A 25,641-nucleotide genomic window follows, 5' to 3' on the forward strand; every position below is an offset into this window, starting at 1 on the left:
CTGGAGAACAACACACACACACCAACACACACACACACACACACACACACAGAGCTCAATGCTCAACCCTTGCTTGGTACCCAGCAGTCCACGGTGTTACTTCTGGAACACAGGGGTGGGGCTAGCACACACACCTGGGTTTTCTATGCAGCCCCAGGAGGGCAACAGCTTTTGTGGCCTCAGTCCTCACCCAGAGGCACTTCTGGGACTCAGCAACCGCTGCAGGCTGAGGCAGAGGGAAGGAGGCGGCTTTGCCTTTCACCACTGTAGGAACTGGAAGCAACTTTGAACCCAGGTGGTCCTCTGGCCCCTTGGCTTGCTGGCTTCTACTAAGGACAGACATCTGTCAAAGCAATCACTCAGCTTTTTAGCAACTTCCTTGCAGTGTTTCTGACACCACATACAACCTTCGAAGGCCAAGGAACTGTGGGGTTCCAACGCGCTGCTACGGAACTTTCTAGTTAAAAGAACTGCATGCAGAGAAGAGAGGCCGGGCAGTGAAGAGGCCCTCTTTCATGATGGGTTGAGCCACGCCCCCGCCCTTCTCCCCGCCCCCGCCCTTCTCCCCGCCCCCCAGTACACAGTGGAGAGAACAAAAGGACCAAACACCAGCATTCCAGCAGGGACATCTATGTATTGGTATTGTCATTAAGCCACTTCCCAGCAGTCCACTGCAGAAATAAGAACAGGACTCAGCTTCTAAGATACTAAAGGTAACAGACATCACAAACAAAGCACTGGGGGCATTCATGACGACAAACTGGCTTTTCTCCTCTGGTCAGGGTGTTGGTGCTTAGCGTCCTTCCTGACCGTGCCTCCTGGTCCCCACTGATGCACATGTTCCTCCTGCTCAGCCCTGAAGGATTGATTACAGACCCGGATGGGGCCTGCGTCCTCCCCAACCTGATCCACACACGTGACCTCATCCCTGAAGATAGGCTTGTTGGCCCAGCATCCCACCTGCGGGCGCCACAGATGCTCTGACGGGCAAGCCTCAGTCTGGTGACAAGACAGCTAGCACCGAAGGGCGGCTTCTGCTTCCTCGTCACGAAGTAAACACAACACTTTTTTATTCTTTTTTTTTTCTTTTGTAAGGAAAGAAAAGTTTTTTTTAAAAAAAAAATATATGGCACTAGAGTGTAAAACTATACACCTGCATTCGGCGAAGCGTCCTACAGCTCTCAGAGCCGCAGCTCTCCTGTCAGATGTAGAGCTGGTGGGAGGCCAACGTGTCCATGAAAGGTCGCACTAGGTTGTCTGTGGAGAAGTAAAAGATGAGCCCGAAGGTGATGGAGATGGGGAGGGCGGGCAGGGCCTTCTTGAACACGGCGAGCAGCAGGAGGGTGAGACACAAGCCCTGCAGAACACCACGGTGAGGAAACTCAGTGACCCGATCTTGTGAGTGGTATGATCCCAAGACTAGCCAGCACTGCCACAGACACCGTCTCTTACAGATACGCAACAGCCCTCAGGATGCACGGGGCAGGATTCTCTCCCACACATCCCTTAGTCAGGACACCTGTATGCTGGCTACGGGCGGACAGAGCCCTGGATAGGTCATGGGGCTTCCCCATCTAGGGACAGTGGTCAAATAGATGGTAGGAGCCTCTCTCCAGGGACAGGAGGTTTTTTGTTTTGTTTTTGCATTTACAAGAGACACGGATGAGCTAAAATGAGATCCTCTGAGGGTCTCGGCAGTGGTCACCAAGGAAACCACAGATGTTGGATAATCCATCCATCCCTTAGGAAGTAAGCATGGTGGTGGCCATTCCTACCTCCACCCTTGGTGTCCAGGGTGCGGATAAATCACCAAAGTGCCTGTCCTGCCCTTGAGACAACAGGTCCCAAGCCAGACATGGAAGGGGAGGAACCCCATGTCTGTTATCCCATCCCTGACACACGTGGGCAGAAACATGCTCTCTGAACACTGGAGAAAGCACTAGGCTCCCACTCAAGGGCAGCACAAGGTGCTATAGCCTTCTCAAGGACTCCTGAGACATCTGAAAGGGAAGCATCCTCTAAGGTGACATTGCAGGGTGTGCCCCCGTCCCCAGTTTGAGTGCCCGCCATCAGGGCTTCAGGACTACAGTACTGCTGGGATTTGGAGGACCCAGGAGTCAGCATTCCCTGGGGTCCTGGTGGCACAGAGAATATGCAGCGATGGAAGAGGAGAGACCTTTCCACCCCTCCCTGCTCCTGTGGGTCAAGGCCTTAGGCTATTCCATTGCCCATAAATCTCAGACAATCCACAATCCGAGGAACCATGGGGCAAGGCCCAGGTCCTAGCCTAAGATATATGTGGTCAGTGAGATCCAAGCCTCCTGTCCCATCCTGGGTGCTCTCTCTTAGGAGGGAGCATACCTTGGTGACCATACTCTGGGCCGGACACCCCTCCCCTCACCGCCTTTGTCCTGAGAGGGAAGGCAGCAACTATAAATGCCCCATGAGTGCCCCAGAAGAGGTGCTACCCTCTGCCACTCAGCCCACTCACAATGAGGATGGCGATAAAGCAGGCCAGCGTCGTGCTCCAGTCTCCGTTGCCCGTGGCTGCTGCCTTGCCCACCAGAACGCTGTAGAAGATGAAGTCTCCCAGGCCAAGCTTTACACCCCCTGTGGGGAGAAAAGAACGTGGCCTCTGTCTAATCCAACTGATAGGAAACCTCAGCAGGAAGCAGGCAAAAGGAATTGAAGGGTCAGGACATCAGCCAAGTGAGCAAGCCTGAGGGTAGGGTTGGAAGCATCCCTCGGTAGCAGTATTCAGTACTGCAGACTGGGGACAAGAGGGACCAAGGACTGAGTGACTGGCAGCCAAGCCTGGCACTTCAGTGAGCCACTTGGTTGGGAGAGAAAGGGACAGTTGCTGACCACTGGGGCTGCAGGCTGCTGTGCGGGTTAGCATGGGAGCTGACTAGAGGTATTCTTAAATAAGCTTCATGCTGCCACCCTCCGGAACACATGTAACCCAGCAACAGAAGACGTGTGGAGGCCCCGCCCTGCCGCCTCGTGGACTTGGGCACCTTACTTTCCTCCTCCTCGTCCGGCTCTTCCCCTGGGTAGCCAGGCTGGGGGGCTTCGAAGGCTTCAGGGTATGAGGGCTCCCCAAAACTGTCATAGGAGTCTTCTTCTGAGCGTCCAGGAACAAAGGACCACCATGAAGAGTGGCAGGGAGAGACAAAGGCTGGTCAGAAGGTGCAAAGACCCAGAAGATTCACCAGTCCCTTCCCACATCAAGGCTCCCCAGCACACCACCCGCCAACAACATCTGGCAAAACTGAGGGAGAAACTGAGGCACAGGACGTACAATCACTCACTCCCTGAGACAGGTGTCAGAGTCTGGCCATGGGGCAGTGTGACTCTGCCATTCTGAACCTTAATACACAGAGGGACGGGTCAAGCGGGGTGCAGACAAGGCGCTCCCAAGGCGTGGCCGTGACCCCTATACTCACCCATCTCTGGATCGTAAGGGAGCTGCAGTGCTCCCTGAGAGGAGGGGTCCAGCTTCGCCATGCCGACCGTCCACACCATGGCAGCTACAGACAGAGCAAAGGGACACGTGCCTCAGGCGGAACTCTGAGTAGCTGCCCCTGACCTGGCGGAAGTGGAGCCAGGCTGTGTCCCCAGAAAGCCTGCACAGCCACTCTATCCTGCAGGGCTATGTTCATGTTGGCTGGGGGATCGGGACACTGGCTGGGTGGGGACTGACATTTCACCTTTGCCTTTTTTACAATGCTTTTAAACAACACTGCCAATAATAATGATTAGTGAACAACTTGGTGAACTCTGTCTTTTAAAAAAAATTGTCCTTTTTGTTTGTTTGTTTGTTTTTTTTTTTTTTTAGGTTTCAGTTTATCGTGACAAGGGAGGCGTGGAAATTGTTAACAAGATGAAATAGGTCAGGATGTCAGTGGAATAGGCAGCTTCTTGGGGCGCCATTTCAACAGTGATTTCAGTCTGCATACTGTCCAGGAATGTCACCGTCTCTAAGTAAGAAATAATCTTTGTTGTCTAGAACTACTTTGGTGCCTCCATGTTCCGGGAGACAAACTGGTCTCCGAATTTCACACTGACTGGTTGAACTCCTCCTCCCCTTCCTTTAGGGCCCGATCCCACAGCTACTACTGTTGTTTGCAAAACTCTCTCAGGAGATTTTTCTGAACTTGGTATGGCTGCCTTGGTTACAGTTCCAGCTGTCCTCCTTCAGTGGAGACTGTCAAAAAGCAGAAGAAAACTAAAAGCCTATCTGTCATGATTCACGACACTGTAGCTAGACCTGTAACTGTGAGGGGTTGGAGAGAGGGCTCAGTGGTTAAAAACACTCAGGGAGGGACTGGATTCACTTCCAAGCACCCACATGGCAGCTCACAAGTGTCTGTAACTTCAATTCCACGGAATCCAATGCCCCCTTGTGGCCTCCATGGGTACTGCATGTGTGACACAGCTGACTAAACCAGTCAAACACTCAGACACATAAAGGCAAATCTTTTTAAAAGCAATTTTAAAAAAAATTCAGTCCCTCAGCTGAAGAGCTGGTTCAGTGGTTGAGAGCACTTGCTGCTCAAACATGAGAAGCGGATCACACTCCGGCTCCCTTTATCAAGCTAGTGGCACTGATTCTAGCTCTGATATCTTCCTTCTGGCCTCTGTGTACATGAGGTGTATGTGTGTTCATACAGACACGTATGCACACCCAACATAAACATTTTTAAATGCCATGCCTGCTGTTCAGTGGCACCCTGTGTATTCAGATCTATGAACAAATCCCAGCTTACAAGACTGAAACTCGCGCTCACTAAACAGTCCCTCCCTACCTCAGCCACGGTGTCAAGCACCCACTCTATTTTATGCCTGTGATTTTCCCTCCTCTTGATGCCTCCTTAATCGCACCATGTCTGTCCTTTTGTAGACAGCTCGATTCACTTGTCCCAGGGTCCTCAAGGTTCACCCATATCACGTGGCTCAGAATTTTCCTCTTTTGTAAGGGAAAAATAATATTCCATTGTACGGAATTACCACATTTTGGTCATCCGCTGACACTTGTAGCTTTGAACTCCTATGAATGAAACTAACATAGATACGATGTGCAAATGCTTGTTTTGTGTCCTGCCCGCTTTGATCCTCTAGGGTACATGGGCACAATGGAACCTACTGGGTCACATGGAACTCACTGAACTATTTCTCTCTCCAGTTAGACTCTCTTCAGTGTTTATTACTCCGTGTTTCCAGTTCCCCAGGGAGATTTCCACACCACACAATCTGAAGCCCAAGCTTAATACCTCCTCGCCACCGCCCCCGGCCCCCCAGTGTGGCAATAGGTCTCCCTTGTTGCTCAGATATAAAGTACTGCTATTAACCTTGGCTCTTACAACCCCACAAGTCTTGCTTGCAAAATGCCCCAGAATTCACTTCACCTCACAGTCTCCACTGCTCCCCCCCACAGGTGGTTTCTCAGCCTCTGAACTGGCTCTGCATTGTGCTACTGTCCCAAATCTTTCAGGGGCTTGCCTTTCCTTCAGGAAGATGGGCCAATGTGTCACAGTGGGCTCTGCAGGGTTCACACTGTCCAGATCTTCTCCTCTCCACCTTTCCTCCTGTCTGCTCTAGCCACACGGACTCTGGGTGCCCCCTGAGCACACCCAGCCCCACCCAAGCCTACCTCAGGGACTTTGTACCTGCTGCATCCTGCCCCCTTACCTCAAGTGCTGGCCTCCAGATTTCTACCTAGTGCTAACTACTACATAAGTCAGGTCTCTGGTCCAGTGTGAACTATGAATGAGAGCTGCCTGGCCATCTTTTACAAAACAGCCTCCCCTGTGGCCCTGAAGTCCTTGGCCTCTCTCCCTCCCACAGTCTTCAGTAGAGTACCTCTACCTTCTGTAATGAACCTGCCTTCCTTAGTTTACCTCCACCCAAGAATAAATTCTCCATGGATGCAAACTTCCTTTGCACATAAGGAAACGCCTAGCCTCAGGCACTCAGGCTGACCAGAACCATCTGTCTCTCATCCTTAGAACATCTCTGGGGTGTGCTTTCAAGCCAAGGGGCACACTGCTGGCAATTCTCCATTCTAAGCTCACTTCCTCATTCCCTGGGATTGCCCAGCTCTGCAGATGGCTTCCTGGGTACCTGAGGCACCAGAACCCCGGAATCACAACATCCATTGCTACTGCAGGGAGTGAACTCCATTGGTGAACTCACATAACTTTGCCTCCTGGGAGACCTCTATGTCACACACAGGGCCTACCAGAAAGTAGGGACATCTGTTGAAATACATGTGCCAACCCACATCCCTCTGACACGACCCCGAGGCCAGGGGCAATCCCTGTGCTTTCTCTTTAGAGAAGACTAACTTCCACTACCAAGCCACTGTCCATGAACCCCAGAGAGAAGTGGGGCCCCTGTCCTCCAAAGCCTGCAGGGCTGAGTGGCAGCTACAAGCCTCTGAAGTCCAGGGGATGTGGCCTTTACCCAGTCCAGGGTGTCAGATGGCAGACAGAATATGGCCATAGGACTGTCTAACCCCTTCTAGTTTCCCGTCTCCAACCCTGATTTCCCAACCTTCTTCCTGAGTGAGACCCAGCCCACTGTGGTCTCCAGGGGCAGGGAGCCCTCCTGCAGGTGGAGACCCTCATCATTATGATTTGGCCCTCGTCTTTGCTTGAGACAGAATATAGAACCTGTCAAATCTCAAAACCATGGCCAACTACCATGCTTCCACAACAGGCCCCCTGCTGACCCCCACCGTCTGGCAGAGGCATGGGGCCACTCACATGAGTATATGAGGGCAGGAAATATGGGCTCGTTTCTTTCCTGGGCAGTTTCCACCAGCATCCTCAGTGGCCCTTTGGGGCACAGCACAGCCACGAGATCTGGGAAAACAGAGACGTTCTTGTTATTTCCAAGCAGTGCAGAGAGGAACCACCCACCCTACCACCACCACCACCACCACCACCACCACCACCACCACCACCACCACCACCACCACCACCACCACCACCACCACCACACCACCACCCCCCCACTCCTGCTCCACCATCACCCAGAACCTAAGTGAGCTCCTGGTCACCTTGCTGCTGGACTAGGTCTCAAGCCCACCAGTCCAGTTTGCACTAGCTGGAGCCGAAGCCCGTAGCTGCGGAGTGGGGAGAGCGAGGTGCTGAGACCAGAAGACAGGCTTGGGAGTCTTACTTCCTGAAGTCTCAGATTTCTCATCCTTAAAACGGGAGTTGCAGCCCTGGCCAAGGCACTGATGCTACTTCGACAGCAGCCAGCAGTGAAGGAGGCAACAGACTGCTCCACAACGCACTCAGGCCAGGCCTGAGGACTCAGTGGCTCAGTGTGCGGACCACGCTTGATGAGCGTGTGTGCAGTTGTGGGCAGTGGGAGTGGTCGCTTGGGGTCTGTGCTTCGAGTGTCACAGAGGGAGACTCTGTGGGGAGGCCTTCTTCCTTAGGACAGGAGGGGAATGCCATCCTGCCTACCGTCCTACTTGTTATAATTTGAATGTGATGGTTTGGATATGTTTGGTCCAGGGAATGGCACCATTAGGAGATGTGGCCTTGTTGGAGTGGGTGTGTCACTTGTGGATGTGTCATGTGTGTTTAAGACCCTCATCCTTGCTGCCTGGAAGCCAGCCTTCTCCTAGCAGCCTTCAGATGAAGATGTAGAACTCTCAGCTCCTCCTGCCTGGACACTGCCATGTTCCCACCTTGTGATAATGGACTGAACCTCTGAACCTGTAAACCAGCCCCAATTAAATGTTGTCCTTATAAGAGTTGCTTTGGTCATGGTGTCTGTTCACAGCAATAAAACCCTAACTAAGACACTCATGTTTTGAATGCTTAATCCCTAGCTGGTGACACTATTTTAGGGGGCTTTGGGATCATTAGGAGGTAGGGGCTAGCTAAGGGATGCAGATCACTAGGGGTGGCCTTTTGAAAGTTAGCCCTGTCCCTAGCTCTGGTAAACTTCCTGCTTCCTGGTCCATTGCAAGATGCCTGTCACTTGCTCCTACTGAGCCATCCCCCGCCTTCTCTCCTATGATGGACTGACACCCTCAAACACTGGGAGCCCAAATAAATCTTTCTTCCCTTACATTGCTTCTGTCCATTGCTTTGGTCACAGCCACTCAAGAATACTTGTGACACCATTCCATCAATGAGCCAGATCCACCCCAGTTCCCACCAGGCCTGCCCAAGCCACCTACCGTACACAGAGATGGCGCCCAGGATGACCCAGGCGGACCACTCCGGCAGGTACTTGATGAACACCAGGGCCATGAGTGCGCTGATCACAATGAGGTAAGCCTGCTGGAGCACCAGGGGCCCCTTCCAGTGGATGCACACCATGCCCACTGCCCCGAAGTTCCAGACAGCCAGGAACAGTGTGGGGTAGTCCATGGCCACATTGTAGGTCTTGAACACTTCCCTATGGGCCCAAAGTGGAACAGGGTATGGGACACTTGGGAGTTGGGGGGTGCCACACCCTAAGTTGTTTGACACCCTCCGCTCCTCACCTATTAATCCCCAATCTAGGTTTAATTTACAACATTCCCGTCTTCTAAGTCCATGAACCCCACGACCCAGTATTGTCTGGACCATGGCAGGGAGTGGGTCACATGACCATGTGTTGGACCCACTTGGAAAGCTCTGTGCAAAGATGGGGTCCTTTAAAACGTGTTTCTCTTTGAGCCTTTAGGCTGATGTCCAAAATCAAAGGGCAAAGGGGCAGCTAAATTAGGAAGTATCCCGGCTTATCCACACACACCCTCCCCGAGGAGAACGCAACTTTGAGGGGTTTCCACCCGCCCAGTGCGTTCTGAGAAGGCTCCACCATCTCGGCTCCCTTGGCTTCTTTTAAACCAGGGGTCAGAAAAAAGCCTGTGACCGAGTGCAGAGCCTACTCCACTCTCGAAGCCTGGAGGCCAGAGCCTCCAGTGGACTCTGAGGAGCCTTCCCCTGCCCGGGTCCTTCTCAGTCACAGGAGCTCAGTGGCCAGCACTCACCCGAGGTAGATGTAGGTGAACAAGAAGAGGAGCATCAGGGAGGACATGATCAGCCAGCCATGGATGAACTGGACAACAGAAACAGGGGGGCCACTGTAACCCCAGCCGGATGAGGACACTCCAACCACATGCATCCTTCCATCCATCCCTCCCTTTGGCCACCAAAGGACTGAAATGATGCGGTGCTGCACGCCTTTGATCCCAGCACTTGGATCTCTGAGTCTGAAGCCAGCCTGGCTGGCAGAGTGAGCTCCAGGACAAGCAGGGCCACCCAGAGAAATTCCATCTCGGAAAACCAAATGATGGATCCTGAGGAATTAGAATTTCCCTAGGAATTTCACACTTCCAAAAGGAAAACACAAGCCTGGTACCAGGCAGGGGAACTGGTCTCCAGAGAAGGGATTTCATAAACGTCTGGCAGTGTGTTGGGGTAAAAGGGAAGCCCAGGCAAGGGAGGGCAGCACCATGCCTTGGCCAGGACCGCTGAGTTACAACTCTTACCTTCTATTTAATCCCTACCCTTGTGTTAGGAGCTGGGGGCAGGGGTGTCATAGATTTGGGGGGAAATCATTGGATCTCTTTGTCCCACTTTCCAATGTGACCACATTGAATAAATCTTTTTTTCGCGATTTTACTATTAATTTGAGGTTTTTTTTTTAATTGGCTTATGGATGACAAGAGGCCAAACCTGGCTTGTTAGGGCTGCCGGAAGCACTGGTCCTACTGCTAAGTCTGCATGGCATGCACACAGTACCTCCATAGACTGGAGCCTAGACCTCCTTCTCAGTTAGACAGGGAAGGCAGCCCCTCAGAGAGTTCTCCCTCCTCACCTCCACCTGTCTGGAGGAGGCGAGAGTCCTGCCTGACCCACAGCCTGTGGAAGCCCACATCTACACTCTCACTGTGTGAACAGGCTGGCGGTCTGGACATACAGACTCTGCCCCACCTCTGAAGGGAGCTGGCACAGCTGCCATGGGAAGACACCTCAGAGACAGACAGAAGTTAGGTAGGACAGAAGTCAGGGAGCTCACTGGCTGCCGTTTAGACTGAGTGTCCACGGCGAGCCTCCTGAGGGGCTCGACAGAAAGGAAATCCCTTTCCACTAAGGAACTCCAAACAGGGCCTCAGGAGAGCTGTCTCTCCTTCCCCAGCTGAGCATGGAGGTCAAGGACAAGACTCAAGCATCAAGAGTAAGACGGCGCCACTTCCTCCCAGCCCCCACTTCACTTCTAAGGACTTTCCTCGGTCACCAGCTCAGCCCACTGGGTCTCCAGCAGAGTCTACCTGGACGAAGGGCCACAGCTGGGCTGGACACCTTAGAAGGAAGGGAAGGAGTGGCCTCTAGAACCTTCTCGCCCTCTTTACCCCAACTATGACTTCTGTGTCCCGGCAAGGTCATCTCAGAACTCCCCAGGGAACCTAACTGAATGGATGGCCAAGCTACTTCTGTGGGACTGGCCACATGACACAGACTGACCACAGCAGAGTCACTCCCATGTTGTTCTCTATAAGTACAAGCAAGTGTCTCCCCCAGGTCCCCGGCACCCTTCCCTTCCTCCCTCTGAGGTACACATGGGAGCCTGACTCCTTTGCACAGACAGACTCTACTGAGGAGTTAAGCTTCAGTTCAGGAGCATTTCCTGTTACTCCTTTTCAGGGTTCGACCCCACTGGAGCCAGCTGAGCCAATGGCTAACTTCCTCCCCAAACCACGGCCTCCTCTTCTTGCTCTATGACCACGCTTGGCCTGTGGCAGCAGCTCTGAACAGGTCACGCCTAGCTCCACGTCCTAGTGGTCTTCAATGTTTCAAAGCCTGCCACCTAAAACCAGTGTCTAAAAGTTGATGGCACGGTTAGGTCTAGTAATACAGGTCTGTTTAGCTAGTGAAGCTGAGGCAGGAGGATTGCCTGGCTAACTTAGCAAGGCCTCTAATTTCAGAAAATTATAGAGAGTGGGCTGGAGAGATGGCACAGAGCATTAAGGGTGCTCACTGCCAAGCCTAACCTGAGTTTGATCCCTGGAACCCACATGATAAAAGAGAGCTGACTGTTGACCAGGGCAGCCACACGCCCACCCCACCCCCCTTCCAATCCAGGGTACGGCTCAGCGGTGCAGCATTTGACGAGCTCTAACAAGGTCAGACCTTCTATCCCTATTTGGGGAGCTTGAGGTGGGGGAGGCACAACACCTTGGGGGACGATGTTGTCTATAACTAGGGTCACATGGATGTGACTCTTTCAGTACTCCATGGGACGACTCAAGATCTAGAGGAGAATCCAACCCACAGGCTTCCCAGGGCCAGAAGACCGTGACACAGCACGCGAGCTCGCATCTAACGGGAGAGGCAAAGATTAAGGCTTGGGAGAAAGTCTTGGGGGGTGAGGGGGTCTAGAACTTCAGAAGAAGCAGGATGAACTTCAGAGCAGGAAAGTGTGTCAGAGATACCGTGACGAGGGACACAGAAGGCAGTGGGGGTGGGGCATATGGGTTAGAAGTCAGCATTAGGTCATCGACCTGCAGAGCCAGGGAGCATGAAAGGGCAATCTATTCTGTGGAGAGAAGGCACCTGGATAGGGTTTAAGAAAGTTGTCCTGTGGTAGTGGCTCCAGCTGTATCATGGCAGGGGTGGGGGAGGGACAGGCAGGGCGAAGGTGGAGGGGTAGAGGGTCACAGGCCTCACCTTGTAACAGCGATATTTGTAGAGTACCACTAGGAAGATAGTCATGACCACAATGACGCTGATCATGATCAGAGTGTTCAGCACGGAGTTGAGGAGCCGCTGGCCCACCGAGGGCGTGTCCTCGGTGAAGGGCGTGTAGATGCTGAAGAAGTCACCAGAAGAGACTCAGTACCTGCTGCCCTGGGACACTCCCAGCTCAGCAACACACACATGTGCGCCGCACGCACGCGCGCACACACACACACCACCGAGGCAGTGAGCCCCTCCAGGCTGACCCTGGAGCTCCTAGAAATGCCACACTGCTCCATTAGAGCCCTTGCACTGGCTGGGCCCTGATGGGGCCATCACTATCTGTGTGAGCGGCTTCTGCCTCTTGGTCAGTGACTCGCAGTGCTCTGAACCATCACGGCAGAAATGACAGACTGCAGCACCTCATTGAGACCTCGCTCCTCCACTTGACTCTCCTACCTCCAGGCCCTCAGCTCTGGCTCCTACCGACGAGATGGGCTGCCTGCTTCTCCACGTGATGATTACTTCTGATTGTCAATGTGAGTGGATCTGGAATCAACTAAGCAGGCCTTAGGGTGGATCTGTGAGGGCATTTCTAGGAAGGATTAACCCACCCTGGGTGCACAACTCCTTCCATTGTCAGCCTAGGTAGAAAGAAGTTAGAGGGAAGCAGTGCTCTTTGCCTGCCTGACCTCGTCACTCCTTGCCAGTGAGCACATCTACTCTATGGCGTTCTCAACCTCTTCAGCATACAGATAGCCATTGTCAGACCACCTAGCCTTTATTGTATAAGCTGATCTAATATATCCTTTCTCATAATACACATTCATTGGTCCCATTCCTCCAGGGAACCCCAACAATACCCTCCATTGACGTTTTGCAGCCTAAGACTCCCGCACCCTCTTCTCCCACAACTGCAGGTACAGGTACTGGCCCAACTCAGGAAGTAATTCACAGGCACCTTGCTCTTCCTAGCTCGAATGCCAGGAGCTATACCTGCCCATCCATCTCTTGTTTCCTGAGTCTCCCACAGGCTACAAGCTTCTTAGGGGTGGGAACTTTCCTGCCTCCACTTTCCTAAAAAGTAAAAAGGGACTCAAATGTGCTTGGCAGTGAGGAGCCCATAGGGGGAGAGAGGGGAGAGTGCTAGGGTTAGGGAAGCTCACAGTTCTCTGTATTATATTTATTAAAGTAATAAAAGGGCCTAATGAGTCCTCATCATCTGCTAGAAATGTGCTAAGACATCACTGGGTCCGACCCTTTCATCTCATACCTAAGGGAGCAGAGACTCAGACAGGACAGGACTCGCCTAAAGTCATAGACATAGTGGGCCAGGACCAGGTACACGGAGTTCAGGGCTACGGTACCAGAGCCGGCCTCTGGTCAGATCCCACTTAGCCTTTGGTGAGTACTGTGTGACATTTCATGTGTGTTAGCCAGCTCATTCTCTGGGTAGCCCCACAATTGAACCCATGAAACAAACATAGAAATAGAGGCAGAAATGAAAACAGGTCAGACATACATCCAGACAAGTCACAGGACTGGAGACAGCGAGTGTGGCCGGGTATAGGCCAGAGTCCCTGCCATTGCTCTGCAGAGATACAGCACAGTAGAACGGACCCCAACCTCCCGATGCCAGCCGGGCCCCCAACTCACAGCTGCCCGTTCTTCTCCGTGTAGAAACGCACAGACTTGATGGTGGCCACCACCACAATCATGCACAGCGTGACAGGCACGAACAGCATGATCACGTGCTTCGCCCCATACTTGAGGGTCAGCTCCTCCTCCAGGCCCGACGGTCGCCCAGGAACCCCACTGCAGGCATAGTGGTCCGGGTCCTCCTCACAGTCGTCCTCGTTCTCCTGGCTCCTCTGTGGGAAAACACAATGAGGGCCGCAGAGGCTCCTATGGTGATCTGCTGACATCCCGCAGGGGCTTTTGGAGGTAGACCCAGGAAGGCAAATGTGGCTTTCTAGATGTGAGAGCAGTCTAGAGGTGAGCTCTGATTAAGGTCTCAGGATATAAAAACAAACTTAGGAGGACAGTGGTGGAGAAGGTTAGCGCTAGCCTGCATAGCCACAGAAGGGCACATCAAAGACCCTTGCTCTTCCTTCCTTGCTCAAGGACAGGAAGGCTACTAACTGACATGGCCTTAGTGGTCCAGGAGGAGACAGGCTAGGGAAGAGATAGGGAAACAGACCAAACATTTTGCTTGACTGACTAGGAGACCCAGCACTTCTTTGAGCATCGAAACTCATGGCTGCTTCAGTACCAGCTTTCCACAGGGGGAGCTCCTACCTAGCTGCTCACTTGACACCAAGGAGAAAAGAAATCTAATAGATAAGACAAGAAACTCCTGGAAACAGGCTGTTAATGACCTTGAGTGAACCCACTAAGGCTGGGAGGCTATGCTGAAGAGGAGGAGAAAGGGCTCAGGCAGCAAGGTTGAGGAGAAATGCCCTCCGGGCATAGAAAGGCTTCAGGTCCACAAAAGCTCAGATGTGATATGCCTGACCAAGAGAGAGATGGCCAAGCTAAGGGACTCTACCCATCTCCTGACCTGAGGCTGCGGCAGCACAAGTCACAGTGCAGCTACATCTATGGGTCACGGTGCAGCTATGCCTCCCAGTATTGAAGTCAGGCCAGACTCAGGCCAACCCAGCAGGTGGTTACCCATCTGGCTACCTACCTGAACCCTTCCCTGCCGGTAGCCCTTCCTCCTGTTATCTCAATGTTTCTGTGTCATTGGTCCGTCCCAGAATCACAGTACCTGGGAACAGCAGCCTGCATCTGAAAGGCAGGTGAGGGGTAGGAGGCAAGGGAGATGTGCCCAGCCGGCCCGTGCTGCACACTGTGATGGTGTGGTCTAGACAAAGCCCTTACACATAGAAGACGCAGATACATTGTAGCCAGATGACAGCGGTCTGGCCAGACCACGGGAATCAGCTTTCTCTCTTTCTCTTTCTCTTTCTCTCTCTCTCTCTCTCTCTCTCTCTCTCTCTCTCTCTCTCTCTCTCTCCCTCTCTCTCTCCATATACATATGTGTCTCTGTGTGTGTGTGTGTGTGTGTGTATGTATGTATGTATGTATGTATGTTTAACAAGATAATTCAACTTATAGACAAAATGGCCTAGAGGGCTCAGTCTGGGATGGATTAGCCCTGTTGCTCTGAGCTTGTGGTAACCATACTGTGGCAGAAAACATGGAGAGGTGCAAGCTGCTCCCCTCACAGTCAGGATACAGACTAGGCTAGGAGGAAGGAGTCCAATGACTTGCTGCTCTCCACAAGGTTCCTTTCCTTAAAGAGTCTATGACTCCCCGATCACAGCACACTAGGGACCAAACTTTCAGCACAAAGGTCTTGGGGAGACATCTCAGATCCAACTTCAGCAACCCGTAAGACACAGGAGGGGGCTTAGCGAAAAGACTTGAGTTCAGCTGCTAACATCCATGTCAGTAAGCTCACAAGTGCCCATTACTCCAGCTCCAGGGGATAGGACACCCCTTTCTGACCTCCATGGGTACCTCAGCTTATATGCATATACCTCCACAGAGGTTATATACATTAATAAACATAATTAAAAATAAAAAAGACAGGAACCCCATGGCCCTGTGTTAAGACCCACAATTGCTGGGGGACCTACCCGCTGTGGGGGACCTACCCATTGGGCAGTGTTCTCTCCATCCTCTGGGCCTGGCCTGCTGTCCTGGCAGGATCGTGATGTAGGGCTCTCAGCTGACATCAAGGACGTCCGCTCATCGCACACCTCTTCCTCGCTGTCAGAGGCCATGAATGTGAGCATGGTCTGGAAAAGAAGCACAAGGACCCTGTTCCTGAAAGGCAAAGGCAGTGTGGGTGCTGGTTGATGGCACGGTGGCTTGAACACCAGGCATAGGTCTTGCCTATAACAAGCTTCCTACGTACACGTCAAACAACCGCTCAGAACAGGAGTCCTAGAAGCCAGCAAGAGGTCGAGGCAGCCTTGCTTGAGGCTGGCTTGAATGGAACTCCTATCACATGGAGCGAGACGTCCAGTTAGGAAAGTCAGGGTCACTCTGAACTGTCAGCGTGTTTGTTCAATCAATACACATCTGTGCGAAATCTTCCGTGCTTGGCTCTGGAGTCATAGCCTTGAATAAGAAGCCCTCTTGTCCACTAAGAGTAAAAAGCATCATCCAATCTGACAAATGACATGTCACATCCAATCTGACAAATGACATGTCACCAGAGGATGAAGGAACTTGAAGCTGGTGACTGTGAGGGGAAGGACAGTGGTCAAGAGGAAGTATCCTGATGGGGGAGATACCCTGAGGCCTGTTCTTTGTGGAAAGCTTGTCCCCCCATTAGTCACTCTTAGAATTCATGTGATCTTCAAGTGATTAGGGTCCCTTTACCAAGGCAGGGCCTGTGGCTGCCACTCTGAAGACAGCCTTCCTGGCTCCGGCCTGGATAACTCTCATAAGGACTTCCCTCAGTCTGCTGTTACAGAGATGGTACAGTGCCCGCCTTTGTTTACCTCTCTGACTGGATCTACTATAAAGGCACCCTGTCCTCACAGAGCCCAGAGCCCCCAGATGCTGCTTCTCGGGGTCTACCAGACATTAGGAGTGGGAAGACAGCTGCAGAAGACGACAGGCACAAGGTGGTGAGGACCATGCACCCTCCAAGTTCAGAGGAAGCAATGTGGAGGGGCTCTTAGAGCTCAGTATCTTGGGTCTTGAGGACTGAGAAGGGCAGGGAGTGGGCCAGAAAGGTGTATGAGCTGAGATGGAAGGAGACAGAACGTTCTGGAAAGATGTAACTATTCACGTGCTATGAACAGAATGGATGTCTAACACCATCTTGCCTCAGTATGATGATGGGATCAGGGAAGGGCCTGGGTGTCTGACCAAGGAGAAAGGAGCTTAATTAGCCCAGGTATCTCCTAGGAGGAGAGAAGAGAAACGCCCTTTTATGGAGGCTACACACAGCATGGCAGGTCCTAGATGGTGGGTCTACTGCCCTAAAACTTGGCCTTAGCTGAGCCTAGTTCTCAGAAGTAGCTCTGTGCCCTGAAGCCTAGGCTTTGGAAGAATAGTCCATACCCGAGAACACAGTTTCAGGGGACGCAGCTTCAAAGGACAACTTGCCATGAGAGATGGGGAATTCTTAGCCAGGCAGGAGTCTTCAAGACTGTAAGGCCCCCTGTTCTGTTTGAGATATGTCTATCTGTCATATCTTAAACATATACCTACCGGACCTGAGGTCTCTTCACTACCCCTTCCAGCAACAGTGAATTCTCTTCTCACAGATATCTAGATCAGGGTTGTGCCTCGGTGGCACAGCCTGGCATGCCTGAGGCCTTGGCTGTCACCCACGGCCCCACATCAAGGCTGTCCTTAAGCCTGGGTATTCTGCTGCTGGTTTCTTCAACACCACACTGGGTAGGCTATTACCTCAGTTGTTGTGATGAGTACCCCGACAACACAATTCCAGAGTTTATTCTGGCTCTCAGCTCATCAGACAAGCGCCTCACGGTGGGAGGAGCTTGACGCAGCTGTCAGTCACATCTCACCCACGGTTAGGGGGGCAGAGGGTGAGGAACGGATGCTGCTGCTCAGGTCTGTCCTCCACACACACAGTCGAGGGGACAGCGCCACCCACAATGAGCTTGTCTTCACACCCCAGTTAGCAAAATCCAGACAATTCCTAGAGGCTCCTCTCCTAGGCAACTGTAGATTCTGCCAAGTCCACAGTTAACTATCACAGCTGTAAATCGGAAGTGTGGTTCCCTAAGCACTACTCTAGCCCAGTGTCCGGGCCACGCATTTGGAGACGGCATCCCTACACATGCACCCTTGGCCTCCCTGGCTCGGGTCTGACTCAGGAAGACAAGGGAGCCCCTTACCCAGTGCCTCCCACTCTCGTGACCGTAGGGATGAAGGTGTAAACCATACAGCCCTTACTCCAGGACACAGGACCTGGTCAGACAGCAACTGGGAAGAGAGGGGTGAGAGCTTCTCAGACTAGCAAAGTCTCCAAACAACGCCCATGGAGAAAGAGGGCTGGAAGAACTGGGCATCTGATGCAGGGGACGGAAGGGTATATGGAGATAAAATATCTGTACAGAACCCCAAAGCTATGCAAAGAGTTGGATCTTTTAGATCCGGAAATGCTACATCTAGGAATTTTATCTAAGAAAAAACATCCATACAAAAATATGTGCTGTAGTCATCTGTTATCATAGAAAGTAAAAACGACTGAAATTTCTGCCTCTTTTCTCCAGTACAGAAACTCAATCCCCCTCGTCCCGCTTATCTTCAGTTCTGCTTCCTGTGGTTATAGTTATCAGTGGTCAAGAACGTGAAGTGGAAAATTCCAGAGTAATCAATCCGTACGTTTTAGATAGCTTTCCCTACAGTGTACTGCTGTTATTGCTGGGTTGTTGCTATTAATCTTTTGCTGTGCCAAATTTATGAATTCAACTATCATAAATATGTATGTTCAGGAACTAAACCAAAACAGAACACAGTTCACACAGGATCTGGTATTCAGCACCACTTCGGGGTATCCAACTATCCGATGAGGACTACTGCAGGAGCACCAAAGTCTTACTTGGAAGAATACTTAGTAGGGCTGGGGATTTAGCTCAGTGGCAGAGCACTTGCCTGGCAAGCACAAGGCCCTGGGTTCAGTCCTCAGCTCCAGGGTGGGTGGAGCGGGTGGGTGGAGCAAGCGAGCGGCTGGGCGGGCGGGGAGGGAGGGGGATTAAGAATACTGAGTAACAATTAAGTGATGTTAAATTGAACAGAACGGCAATATTCTTATAAACATCTGAACTGCGTGTGCGCATGCGTGTGTATACACACACACACACACACACACACACACACACACACACACACAATTGGTAAAGCTATTACAAAATATTAAAGGTCATTGCTTTCTGGGTAGATTATGAGTGATTTTTGGCCTTTTTCTGCATTTCTCAATTTTATTTATTTTCACACAGGCCTTTGTGTATCCCTGACTGACTTCTACCTCACTATCTGGCTAAGGATGGCTCTGAACTTCTGACCCTTCTGCCTCCACCTCTCAAGTTCTTGGATCACAGGCATGAACCACTACATCCAGTTCACGTTGCGCTAGGGGTACAACCCAGGACCCGCATGCTAGGCAAGTTACATCTCCAACTCCACACCCCACACTCCCCATCTTTAATAACCAATATGCATGCTAGACAAGTGCTTTATGGAGTTACATCTCCAGCTTCCTCACCACCACCCTCTTTTAATAATCAATACGAATTGTATCTTCAACCTACTGGTCTTTTGTTTGTTTGTTTTTTTCTTTTGAGATAAGGTCTCACTAAGTAAGCCTGGTTAGTCTGGAACTGGATGGGTAAACCAAGCTCACCTGGGATTCTGGCTTCTGCCTCCAGAGTGCTGGGATTAAAGGCCCATGCCACAGTACCTAACAAGCCACTGGTTTGTAAAAGGACACACTAGGCATCAACACACAGGGTTTCCTCTACCTGAAGAATCGCCTGCCTGGCCGGGGCGGGGGCAGGGGGTGAGGGTGGGTGAGGGGTGGGGCGACAAATGAGAATACAGGAAGCGAGTGACTTGATCTCCAGATCCCTGGGAGTTGGGGGGGGAAACGGGTGCTTCTTCCACTCCCTTTAGACTCCCTATGGGTCGGTCTGCAAGGCCTTGGTGTCTGCTCTTCAGCCTGAGAGCAGTAAAATCCTTAGAGGGGAAAATCACATGCGAATGAGCACAGAAAAACAACCGCGTGGATCCTCATCAGAGCGATGCCGAGAGGTCCTGAGGGAGCCTGACTCAGCACAGGCGGTGATGGGCACGCAGCCTGGCCATTGCTGACATTAGCCGAGCTGCACATCCCCGGGGTCCACAGGAAGCACGGAGGGGCTGACAGGGAAGTGTGGACGACAGCCAGTTCTGGCAGCACTGTGGCTGTGGGATTAAGTACCTACCCTCTGCCGACTTTGATTGGCTGAACTAAGAAGTTCCCCGACCGGCTCCTGCAATTATCAAAGAAACCAGGTGACCCAATTTTCTCAAACCTGCTTTTCTACAGTGGAGAGAGGCAAAGGATTGCCCTAACGTTTAAAATCAGTGACCCTGGCAGGAAAGAGACTTTGGAATGCCACAGAATATTCTAGCACCCCTTGGAAAACAATACTCCAAAAGTGAACTGGCAACTCTGGGCCCCAAACATGTCTGTCTGTAGAGAGGTTAGGACTCCCTGATACTTTTCCAAAGGGCCAACAGAACAATGTCCTTATCTTTCAAAAGGTCACCTTCTGTGGTCACATGGCTACTTCCCAGAATTTCCATAACCCCTGGAAAGTCCCGGCTTCCTCTACACTGGGGAAGGGCTTCCCTCAATCACGCAACGCCCTGCGACATCTCACAGATTCCGGACCCTTACAGATTCTAACCCTTAGCGCCTGACCAAGTATTGGGCTGGTCTACCTGACACTTGCTGAATGGTTCTACTGGATTTGGGGAGACCCCAGGCAGGGCTGGAGTTAGAGAGCCAGACCCCAGACCATCAGGTGGCTTATGGTCTGGATTAAACTCCATTACCTATTTCTCTCTTGAAGTACCTGGGTTGGGGCAACTTTTCCCATGTCATGAAATAGCCTGGGAGATGGATAGTTACGGGGGAGAGATAGGGAGAGTGCCCCTAGCAAGCCACCCCACCCTCAAGTAAAAACTAGAATATTTTCCTCTTTTTTAAGACAGGTCTCTCTGGCTGTCCTGGAATTTGCTCTGTAGACCAGGCAGGTTGGCCTCGAACTCAAGAGATCTGCCTGCCTCTGTCTCTCAAGTGCTGGGATTAAAGGAGTGCACCACCACCTGGGTGCAGAATATTTTTTCTTTAAATGAGACACAGCAGCCAGTGGTCGCATAGATTAGTGCGACATGAACCACACTTCCTGGATAGCTTCTAGCCATGCACGGTGCCAGGAGCTATTTCTTCCTCAAAGGTCAGAAGAATGGGCTACCTTGTAAGGTTGGGAAAACAGGTGTGAAGCCTCTAGTCACAGTGGCTATTCAATAAATCCCCATTTATTCCCCTTAATGGAGACAGGAGGGGACAGAGAGGGGATTAACAAAGCCAACAGGTGCCCTTCTTTGGAAGCTAGGGAACTGCTAAGCCACCAGACTCAGGAACTGGTACAAACAGGGAGATCCTGTTTCCATCCAGCCTCAGCCTGACAATGGGGACATTTTGTCAAAGGAACGGTCACGTCCATGGATGATGTCAAATCTACATTGAATACCTTAAGAGCCATTAGTTGGTTCCCCATTTAATAGTTCAGGAAACCTCAGCCCAGGGTTGCAGGATGGAGCGAGAGTCAGATAAGGACCAGTTTACAGGTCTCTAAACTGCCCACAGAACGATGGCATCTCCATCTAGTCAGGCCCGCCAGGTTCCTGCAGAGGCCAGGTAACCATTCACCCCCATACCCACACCCTCTGTCTCCTCGAGAATGTTCTCATGCATTTAGATGGCCTGCACCTTTGCTGTGGACCAGGATGCATCTAGAAATGGCCCCTGCCCACTCCCAGATCGTGCCGGCTCAAACCCCTCAGTAAAGCCTGTCTTACACCCTCCCATCTCCAGACCCACTCACTCCCTGAAGGTCTGTGAGGCTCAGAGGTGGACCCGCCAGCTCCTAGCAATGAGGGAAGGGAAAAAGGTACTGATTTTCTGGTTCAGTTCAAAAGACAAGTGGAAAAGGGTTCTGTTATGGGGCTGGTAAAAGAAATAAAGACATTTTCAATGACTCGTCACACCTACCAAATCTGGTTTTTCAAGATGTTTCAGGTGGCTTTCTGTTCCTAAAACACTTGAAATACATTTTCCATTTACAGTTTGCTTCATCCTCATAACCTAGTCCAGGGCCCTTCAGCTTTGGGTCTGTGGCACAACAAAACTTCTCGACTCAGGCCCAGAAAGTGAGGATGGTAACAGCTTCACATCTCTAGTGACCAGACTTGCTACCAACCCCTAGTCCCCAGCCCCTGAAATGCCCAAAGCAGTTGTTCCCCGGCTGACGGGGAAAGGATGTCTTTTTAAAGACATGTTTTTAGAATAAGTATGTATTACTTGATTTTAAAAACCATGAGGGACTTTCTGGCTGAGGTGCACCAGGAAAGCGGTCAGCATCCACATTCCCTTCATCTGCAAAGATGAACAAAACAAACCGCCTGTTCTCTCCATCCAGGGAGAGGCCACAGAGAGAGAGCTGTCTCCCTGAGGAGGCCTTATCTTTCCTGAGGATTGACATGGCATTTTTTCTTTCTCCAAACTCTTCAGGTAGTAGTTTTACCATTCTAAGCCCAGGGAGGAGAGACTGCATGTGGACTACGCACCTCTCCCAGGTGGTCACAGCCCAGGACAGGTGAGAAGACGGCACAGAAACCTTTACTGTCTGCTGGGTCCCAGCTGATCAGAGGCTCAACCTTAAAGAAACAGCTAAAATACAGCCAGAAGTTTTTGTTAGAAAGATCCATGTGACCTACACACACCACACAACACACACACTACACACCACACACACACTCACAAACACACACAACACACACACCCACACACACCCACACACCACACACACACCACATGCACACACACCACACACACACACACACACACACCACATGCACACGTCACTTAGTTTTGGTCTTTTTTTTTTTTTTTTTTTTTTTAGTTTTGGTTTTCTAATGAGAGAAAGGCTCTATTAGAGCCAGGATGACATTAAACTCCAGATCTTCCAGCCTCTCTACCTTCAAGCACTCGCATCACAGGGATTTGAGGTTGGCCTTAACTCAGAGATCTACCTGTCTTGCAGTATGGTTTTTTTCTTGGGGGCGGGGGGATGCTGTTAAGCTGGAGAAATGGCACTTTTCTAGAATCAAAAGCAGTGGGGGAGGGAAGCTGAGGCAGGAAGATGGCCATTAATTTAAGGCCTCCCTTGGCTACATACAGAGTACCAAACCAACCAGGGCTACACAGCAAAATCCTGTCTCAAACTGCGAAACAATTTCTCTCCCAGGCTCTCAGGAAGTCCTTACCGAAGACCTCACAGAGATGTTCTGGGTACCAGTTTGGACACAGGTAAGAGATGACAGAACAAGCCAGTGCACAACTCCAAAGGCACAGACAATACATGTAGCGGTGTCCAAACCGTGTGCTGACAGACTGTAGGGCCACACGGCTGGGCCCCCATCCCTGACCCCGCACCCCAGAACCCAGGTTCCTAACTTTAAAGGAGTCATAGTAACTGTCTCAGTGTTCCTTTAGCTCTGATCGGTGACTTACAGTTGTTGTTGTATGGTTGATTGGCTGGTTTTTTGAGACAGTGTCTCACTATGGGGCTCAAATTGGCCTGAAACTCACTACACAGCCCATGCTGTCTCGAATTCACAGCAGTTCTCTTGCTTCCGTGATTATACACTGGGATCATAGACGCGAGCTATCACATTACTTAAGTTCTCTTTAAGAATTAAATCGTATTTATGTGTACAGGTATTTTGTCTGTATGTCTGTCTGCTTAGCACAGATATGTCTGTACAGTACATTTGTGCCTGGTATTCACAGAGGTTAAAAAAAGAAAAAGAGGTTCTCCTAGAATTGGAGTTACAGATGGCGGTGGGCCTCCATGTTGAACATGGGTCCTCTGGAAGTGAAGCCAGTGCTCTTAACTGCTGAGCCGTCTCTCTGGCCACATTACTATGTTTTTATGGTAACTGTGATAACCACTGGACAAAACAGCTTTTTATCACAAACGTCCAACTCTTAACACATGGGCATGTCACATGGCTATTATCACCAACAACACAGAGAGGCCAAGTCTGGCGAGAGACTCTTACGTGGCAAACTGTGCAGTAGAAGCAGGAGCAGCCACAGAAGGGCCGCTGGACAGGGTACGCCTAGATGCTGCCCCAGGCCGACACAGAGACAGTAGCATTCCTCACCTGAGTCTGTTTCACCTCCTCAGATAGCAGAAATATTAATTTCCACATATGAATGGATGCCCAACCTATATTTTGGGTGTAGGCACAGGGCATGTCAACATAGTAGGAGACAGTAGTTTCTCCAAACCTGGCAAGCTCAGTCTGCACCTCCACTCACCCACACCCTTTCTTTTTGTTACCTCCCAACTCCCCAGATGAAGACCGAACCCAGAGCCTTGTGCTTGCTAGGCAAGTACTCTACCACTGAACCAAATCTCCAACTCCTTCCCCACACCCATTCTCTACCAGCTTTCTTCCCATCCTGTACCTCTGTCACCCTTCGCTCTATCCCTGCCAACCCCATTCTAGCCGCTGTCCCAGGGGCTAAGGAATGCACTTGGAGGATCACTGCTAGGCTGAAGTCAGGACGTTGGCCCCTTCACCAACGGAAAACACAGGATCTGTACTGTTTCTCAGGCTCCCACAGTGCCATCCACACCTCAAGGGAAACTTGAAGCTTACACACCTGAAGCAACTTACACAGAGCCTTAATTACTGCAAAAGTCTTGGCTGAAGGCCTGCGAGGTTCAGGTGTCCACAGAGCGACTATATAAACATCAGGTGCACCTGTCCTGGATGATGGAGTCTCTGTCTCCAAGAGACTCTTCAGGGGACGGCTATCCGTTCTGAGTTAAATTGGTCTGCATCTGTTCTGATTTAGAGGGGCTGTAAATGGATGCTGTCATTTCAAAACCGTTTATATCTTTAAAGGCAGATACCTAAGCAGGGGTGCTAGGACATTTTACCAAACTGGCAAAGGACTTTGGTCTGGATAGCAGAAATAGAGGCCCAGGCAGCAAGTTCTAAGCCTGGCTCCACAGTATCTTACACAGGAGACCTTGGGCAACCGCACTTTTTAGTTCTGAGAGTTGTTTTCCTCACCCTCCTTTCCCTCCCCTGGCAGGCCGAATGCATGCTTGGCAAACACTCTACCATACAGCTACATCCTCAGTCCTGGGCGCAGTTTCTTCATCAGCGTAATTTAGTGGCAACTAGCTCTTGCTTTCAGCTTTAAAGGCCTGATTCTGGGCGTCTCCCTACTGCCTCAAGAGATTTACAAAACACCAAACACCGCTGGTAACAGAACACCAGCCTCAGGCCCTGTCGGGCGCCCCGTTCCTCACACAGGAAATCCTCACTCCCTCGTCATCTATAGCAGAGCCCAGGTAGACCAGATCAGGTCCTGGGTAGCAGGGACCAAAATGCCTAGTGAGCAGGGACCAAAATGCCTGGTGAATACAGCTGTGAGTCCCACGTGCACTGGCCCTTTAATGCCTCACTCCGCGCCTGGGGCTCTGGAGGCAGGAAGGGACGCGAGGGCACTCAGACGCGGCCAGAGGCCCAGAGCTGCTCCCTAAGCTCCTTCGAAGCCCCAGTTCTGGGCCGGACGCACTGCCGCCTCCCCGGCACGTTCTCCTCGCCCCTCCGCCGGCCAGAGGCCGAGATCGACGCAGGGGCCGCAACCTGAAGCCCAGACCCTGGTGCCCCAAGAGGGCAACGGAAGGAGCGGTCAGGGGCTTGCGCACGAAGGGCCTCGCTGCATCCGAGCTCTCCATGCGGCCCGCAACCCGCGATCGGTGACAGGTCCCGGGCTGCACACACCCAGCCCCCGCCCTCCGCTCACCTGCTCCGCCGCGGCGCGGGATAGAGTTTACGCCGCGGACGGAGCGCCTCTCCCGGGCTAGCGCCGGCCCCGCCCACTGCCCCGGTTCGTCCGCGCCTCGGACACGCCCCGGTAGGGACCCGCCCACTTCTATGGCTCCGCCCCTGTTCCGTCCCTTGGGCGGTGCCAGGTTCCCCAGTGCACTTGCGCTTTCGCCGGTTTACAGAAAAACACTGAGTGCATTAGGTCCAGGCCTTCTCTGTGTCTTGCCCTGAAGATCGCGACGTCATATTGACATTGAAATTTGAAGTCGGGTAG

General features: G+C 51.7%; 1 protein-coding gene across 2 annotated transcripts; it reads right to left on the minus strand.

The window, feature by feature from the left end:
- Positions 1-614: 614 nt before the first annotated feature.
- Psen2 (presenilin 2) lies at positions 615-25,412 on the minus strand. Of its 2 annotated transcripts, none has more exons than XM_032915186.1 (11): positions 25,345-25,412; positions 15,353-15,496; positions 13,347-13,561; positions 11,682-11,823; positions 9,002-9,069; positions 8,204-8,424; positions 6,768-6,866; positions 3,447-3,530; positions 3,023-3,121; positions 2,492-2,610; positions 615-1,357 (listed from the first exon to the last, which is right to left on the minus strand). In XM_032915186.1, exons 2-11 carry the CDS (start codon positions 15,491-15,493, stop codon positions 1,202-1,204), a joined length of 1,344 nt encoding a protein of 447 aa, XP_032771077.1. In that variant the 5' UTR covers positions 15,494-15,496; positions 25,345-25,412; the 3' UTR covers positions 615-1,201. The 2 variants fall into 2 exon arrangements, with proteins under 2 accessions (XP_032771077.1, XP_032771076.1); XM_032915185.1 differs by having other exon boundaries at positions 3,023-3,124.
- Between the last annotated feature and the right edge of the window lie 229 nt (positions 25,413-25,641).

Source organism: Rattus rattus, chromosome 10, assembly GCF_011064425.1.
Source record: "Rattus rattus isolate New Zealand chromosome 10, Rrattus_CSIRO_v1, whole genome shotgun sequence".
Lineage (NCBI taxonomy): Eukaryota > Metazoa > Chordata > Mammalia > Rodentia > Muridae > Rattus > Rattus rattus.